This window comes from Cucumis sativus, chromosome 4 (assembly GCF_000004075.3).
Source record: "Cucumis sativus cultivar 9930 chromosome 4, Cucumber_9930_V3, whole genome shotgun sequence".
NCBI lineage: Eukaryota > Viridiplantae > Streptophyta > Magnoliopsida > Cucurbitales > Cucurbitaceae > Cucumis > Cucumis sativus.
In genome coordinates, this window is record NC_026658.2 from 19,339,050 (window position 1) to 19,345,441 (window position 6,392).

The following is a 6,392-nucleotide window of genomic DNA, read 5'->3' on the forward strand; positions in this document are numbered from 1 at the left end:
TAATGAAATTTTGTTTATGAAATTTTTTGGATTTATTAGGAAGTAGAAGTTAATATTTTCTTGCAGACAAAAAAAAAGATATATTCAATGGTAAACTAGTTTTTGGATATCTCCCATTTGAAGTTACTTTAAACTTGCAAGATAGGAGGAAGTGTTTATGTACTTGCTTATAACTGTAGTTTCAGTTCCGTGTCTTTACCTTTTTCTGTTTATTAATCCCCTTTTTTACCTTCAAAACCATAACATATCGACACACACACAGTACCTAAAGTAAATTTTTTGGATTTATTAGGAAGTCAAATAATTTATGGCTAATTAGAGGAAGTTTTTGTAGCATTGAGGTGAGGTACTAAATCGATTAAGGTGAGAGAGACAACTGTCAAAGGAGAGGGGGGGGGGGGTGGGGAGCCAGGAATGAAAGAAAAAGAGAGAAATTCACATGAATATTTCCAACAGTTTTTGTGGAAATTAAACTCCATACGAAAGCATTATCTAGATTTGTTTGGCGATCTCTTTTAGTTGCTTATTATAGTTTTATTGTGGAGACCAAAATTTGATGTCTTGAATAAATATAAAACGATTCTCATTTCTATTTTGTGATTAGCTAATTGAGCTTATTTCAATAGTTATCAATTAAGAAGTATGGTTATTGTTGAAAAATTAGTCCTTTAACTGTATGAAACTATATTTTCTTCCTATAACTACCTTATGACATTTTGAATAATTGAGAATTGAGGATTAGCAGAAAGTTCTCTTACTTCAATATATTTGGATATGAATGTGTAAAGCAGATTTCATAGTTCTTGTACACAAAGTAAAGCAACACGGAGGTAAATTCATAGTTATTGTATCACATTTATATATATGTGATTGGCTTATAATTAAATGAATATGAATGTGTGTGCATTTATTTTTTTCTTAGGAAGAGTCCGATATTTTTTAAGTAAAAGTTCATGTTCATGGAAACCTTTTGTTTTGGGGCCTACAACTTGTAGGGATTGCTGCAATTCGACCCTCCTATCAATAACCCACAAGCTTGTCGATATCCAATGCATAATTGTTTGGGATTCTACCTTGGTACGTTACTTGTAATTATATTTTTCATTTTTAAAAATCTGTAAGTTCATGTTTGATATAAAACTTTGTATGTATATAATTTGTATGTGTATGAAACTTTGTATGTATATAATTGGTATGCACAACAATTTTATTTTTTGAGAACTAGATAATGTTTTGGAGATGGTTTTGTTGGTAGAGGATTGATTCTATTGGGGGGTGTTTCATAATGTTTTGAGAAGTTCTTTGTATATTGTACTGAATTATATGCCTAGATAAATTGAATTCGATTATAGTTTCTGCAAGTTTTACTTCTTTTGGACATGTAAAATTATGCATAGGTATTTTCATGCATTATTTTAAATATTTGCCTAGAGTTTTTGCTATGATTCAGTATGGATTGTTGCAAAGGCAGTGGATAAGTTTCATTATTATGTTATTGAACTCCATGACCATCGAATGTTGTTAGACTTATATTGGAAAGTTTCAAAACTTTATTTTTCTCTTTTTCATCGGCTTGCAACCCTTAATATGTAAATTTGGAAAAACATTTTGTAGGTAGTTTTTCTTCATGTTTTCATGATTGGGAAGGTTTGACTGATAGTGTAGACTATGCTTGTAGAATAAAATTTATGTTGTATATAACTCTTTTGGTCATATATATAGAGAGATAGATAGATAGATATTACTATATGATTGAATTTATTTATACTTGCCATATGTTCCCATGTTAATATGAATTTATGCATGTAACATTTAAAATTCTTATTCATATGCATGCTCTTTCATTTTTTCTAACTTTTCATTGGTTGGTGACAAGGAAGAAAAATAATGTTCAAGGATAGAATCTCTGAAAGGGGACAAAATAAGTAAAACACCCAAAGAAACAATAGAACAAAAAAAATACAAGAGCCTAAGAAATAAATAGAGGAACCAAAAACAGCAAACCAAACTGTCCAAGCTACAAAAAAGAACAAAAAAATCAAGACTTTGAAAATTCAAAGACAACGATGAAGACAAAAGCTTTTTATTTATTTATTTTTATTTTTATAATAAGAGCAATGTCATTGATAGATGAATGAAATAAGGGAGAACAAACTCATTCAATTGTTTCAAGCTCAGTTAGGTTACATACTTGCCACAGGATGATTTGAGTGCAAAGCAAGATGAGAAAGTCAACATGATAGCAACAAGGTCACAAAACCAACCCAATGGTGAGTGACTTTTACAACAAGATCTTGGTGGGTGACTTCATCAAGATTGGAAATCTTTTTCATAGAAACACCAACATTATAAGGGATAGATTACACTAAAAAAGAATTCTTATATATGTGATACTAAGGTAGCTCTTTTGTAACCTTGTCATGCATGTAGTGATAGTTAAGGCTCAATGTTGAAATTTTCTATAAGAGTTGTACTCTCTTGTCATGTGATGAATGTTTATATTCATGTTGTCTTTGTAGGTTCAACCGAAGTCTACAACTTCAAGAGTTTCCTTTCAAAGAATATTTTCAGAGATGAAGGCTTATCAGTTGGTCGTTTATGCTTGTTGAGAAAATCTTGTTATGTGTATTCTTATGCTCTTTACAATGGTTTTGATTAAAGGCTGGAATTATGTACTTGTAAATTGTAGAAACTTGATTGAAAATGTAAGAATATTACAAAGTGTATTATAGCGTATATATGTCGTCAATAGCGAAACAATGACATTTAAGTTTTCAGAAAAACTGTCATGATTGCACTATATTTGACTGTAAATAGTTGTCATCAATATTAAAACAATGACACTTTTATAAGAAAAACGGTCACGATTTCCTATATTTAACCGGAAAAAAATGTCGTCAATAGCAAAACAATGACATTTAATTTCTAAAAAATAACTGACACAATTGACATATCATTGACATTTAAAAAATGTCATAATAAACGAATTTGCGACATTTTTAAATTATCATTAATACACAAATGATGATAGTTACTTGTTGTCATAATATAAAATATGACAGTTATTTGTTGTCATAAAATAGTAATTAACGACATTTATTTTCTGTCATTAAAAAACTTATTGCAATCGTTTTAGAAAACTGTCATGGAATGACTTTCCATGACTTCCGCTTCTATGACTGTAAATAACTGTCACAGATTTTAATTGTGACAGAAAATAACTGTCGTCGTAGACCACTTTTCTTGTAGTGGTAGCAAATTTAAAAGCGGATAGTTCTTTGATAACTAATTTAAAAGAGGTGTTACAGACTGATTTTTTTTTAAGTTTTTTTTTTTTTTTTTTTTGTCGTAGGAGGTAATTTCTATTAGATTAATGTGTTATTAAAAAAAAAAAAAAAAAAGAGAGAGGGAGAGATATTAATGGCAAGAAATACAATTTAAAAAGGGAGAGAGAGAGAGAGAGAGTACAATTAATTAGTAAAATACATATATGGTTAAGAAATTGAGTTCCTATCAAAACATGCCACTTGGCGGATATTTTCAATTTTTTTTTTCATCCATTAATTCTTTTAATATGATTACACTGTTACTAATTAATTAATCTTGTGGTGCATATTAATCCACTCTGTCTTCCTATGTCATGGGAACATCTCCAACAGCATATTACTCAGCATTTTAGGCTCCATTCTGCAATTGCTTCCCATCTGTGTTTATCATTCAAAATTAACAACATAATTAAGTTTCATATATCAAACTTTAATTTCTAAATTTTACCTTAAAAATACTATGAATTTCTTTGTTGCTTCTAAACAAATAATATTAACAAAGAAAAAGAGATCAAGTTACATAATAATTGCTATTCATACATGTTTAAATATAACTTTTCCCAAGAAATTTGAAGCATATGCATATGCTATTTTTTTAGTTTATCTTGTTTAATTAGAATTTAATAATCATCTAATCATCAACTTTTGAGATGCAAATGATGTTTAACCAATAAGTTATGTTCAAAATGATGGTTTGGGATTTTTCTTCATGTAGTTTAGGATATAACTTTAAGAAATGGTTGTTTTTTTACTTAAAAGATTGAAAAGTTAAATACTCAAATTTGTTTTTATTATACCACTAGGGATAATAATGAAAATTTGATTAGTTAATTATTTAAATATTAACTATGTACTTACTTATACTGTCAATTTAAACACCCCATTAAGCTTAGTTATATAATCATTTTGTATTCAGCATCTTTCCACCAAAGCCCATTATTCATTTCTTCCTCCAATCATAATTTGATTATTAGTTGCAATGAAACAATATCTAGGAATAAAATTGATTAAAAAGAAAAAAAGTAGTTTTTTAACAAAGGATCAAAATAAGCCTTTCTCAAACGTCATTCATCACTTCAAAATGTAAAAATAAATAACGAATGGTTTTGCAAACAAAAAAATTACCTAAATTAAAATATAATAATAATAATAATAATAAAAAATACCTGAAGATGCAAATTATGGAAAATCTTCCCATCAAAAGACTCAAATGAAGAAGCATTCAACAGAAGGAGACCTTCTTCTTCCAAGCAAATCAATATCTCCGACAAATAATTTCGCTGGCCTCCGTTGATATCGGTGGATATCTGAATCGCCATTTCATGTCGACTAAGTCGACTTGCGGAAATGATCGATGAGGAGCTTGAAACTGCAGATTTCATTTTCTTTTCTTCATCATTCTTAACTTCCTGTCCAACCATCGCTGCCATGAGCTCTTCTTTCTTCCTCATCTGCTCTTCCACTTGTTGTTGTAGCTCTGGTATGTAGCTTAATATTCTCGAGATCGTCGCCGGATTACTCAGTTTCTTCTGTGAGAAAAAAAGACCACGACTCTCTATTACTAAATTTATCATTAATGGACGAACGTTTTCAATTATCCACGGTGGTCAAAGGAACTCCGTGGAGATTAAAAGTCTACAATGGAGTTAACATGAGGATAATTTAACAAAGTAAATAAAAATCAATAGATTTGAATCTCCATTTCACAATCGCAATGCTATTTTGGCTAGAGAAAAAAGATATTAAGCACGGTTAACCTACATGTTTATCGACTTGTAGGATATGCAAAGTTATTCTGATTAGTATTAAGTTAAATTCACGTTGAAATATGTTTGTATATTTGGATCATGTATGGTTTGTGCATAAAATTAATCACATATTAAGGACTAAATTTAAAGATTTGAATATTGCTTAACTTTTCAGATAGAGATGATAAATCTTACCATTTGATCTGAGGAGGGAAGGAGGGCTCGTAGAGAGGAGTAAAGAGAGTTGATCTTCTTTCGACGATCGCGCTCACTAGCATTATGGCTAAGTTTCTTGGCCATCTTGGAGACGTTGGAGACACCCTCTGGGGAGGGTGCAGCAGAGGAAGGATAGTGGTCGTGCTCACCGTGCGAAGGATCCAACGGGGGAGGAGGGAATTGGAGGTAAAATGAATGATCTGAAGGTTCAAAGGGAGAGAAGAGAGAGTTGTGTTGGTGATGGAGAGAGATGGGATCTTCGAATTGCCATTGATGAGGGGAAAACAAAGGAGAGGATACTGCCAACATGATAAAAAAAAAAAAATGAAAATGGATTAGGAAAGTAAAAGGGTTTTGGAAAATATTGGTGACTTGAAATTGTTTTGTGTGTGATGCACAAAGTGAAATGGTGATGCCTCCTCACTCTTATATACAAATATTTTCTCTCATTATTAAAATGCAAGTATCATATTGTTTATTCCACAACTTGGCCTACGGTACCTTTTTGCAAATATATACACATATTCTCCATTGGTTTATGTAAAATGTTTATATCTTATCCCAACCACTCCATTTTAATTATACTTTATTGTCATTATAACTAAGCTTAATTTAAACCCTATTTAGTCTCATATGTCTAACATTCTAAATCACCAACTACTGCCTCTTCGAATGATCTCTATTTTATTTACTATTTTAACCTTAACGTTTACAACTCTACCATCTTTAGAGTCGTTTATCTTTAATAAAATTGTTCTTTTCTTCTGATCATGGACATAGCTAACCCATCAATAAACCACATAAATATAATTTATTTATTTGTCGATTTCATAACCCTTTATCTAAATATTTTTTTTAATGCTAATTTAAAGAAAAGGTCCAACGGGGGCAGAGGGAATAAAATTTAAAGATATTTAATTACTATAATTAAACGTTAATTATTCTATTATGAATTCGTATTAAGTAAAAGTTGATAGTGGCCTACCATAGCGACATCTAATGTATATGAGCAGCATGAGCTAAACACATCCTTTTATTGGGTTTTTCTTATTAAATAACTTTTTGAAAAGAAAAACCCAAACACTATAGAAAATCTTCTATT

General features: G+C 30.2%; 1 protein-coding gene across 1 annotated transcript; it reads right to left on the reverse strand.

Moving 5' to 3' along the window:
* Positions 1-3,460: 3,460 nt before the first annotated feature.
* LOC101220763 (transcription factor bHLH100) lies at positions 3,461-5,756 on the reverse strand. Its single transcript, XM_004144289.3, has 3 exons — positions 5,270-5,756; positions 4,493-4,855; positions 3,461-3,704 (listed from the first exon to the last, which is right to left on the reverse strand). Exons 1-3 carry the CDS (start codon positions 5,597-5,599, stop codon positions 3,639-3,641), a joined length of 759 nt encoding a protein of 252 aa, XP_004144337.2. The 5' UTR covers positions 5,600-5,756; the 3' UTR covers positions 3,461-3,638.
* Positions 5,757-6,392: the final 636 nt, after the last annotated feature.

Bases quoted from the DNA above. Each gene is read 5' to 3' on its own strand.
- LOC101220763 (XM_004144289.3), bottom strand. From the start codon at position 5,599: ATGTTGGCAGTATCCTCTCCTTTGTTTTCCCCTCATCAATGGCAATTC. The intron at 4,856-5,269 runs GTAAGATTTATC...TTTTTCTCACAG, and splicing joins TTCCCTCCTCAGATCAAATG to AAGAAACTGAGTAATCCGGC. The intron at 3,705-4,492 runs GTATTTTTTATT...TGATAAACACAG, and splicing joins TCCATAATTTGCATCTTCAG to ATGGGAAGCAATTGCAGAAT.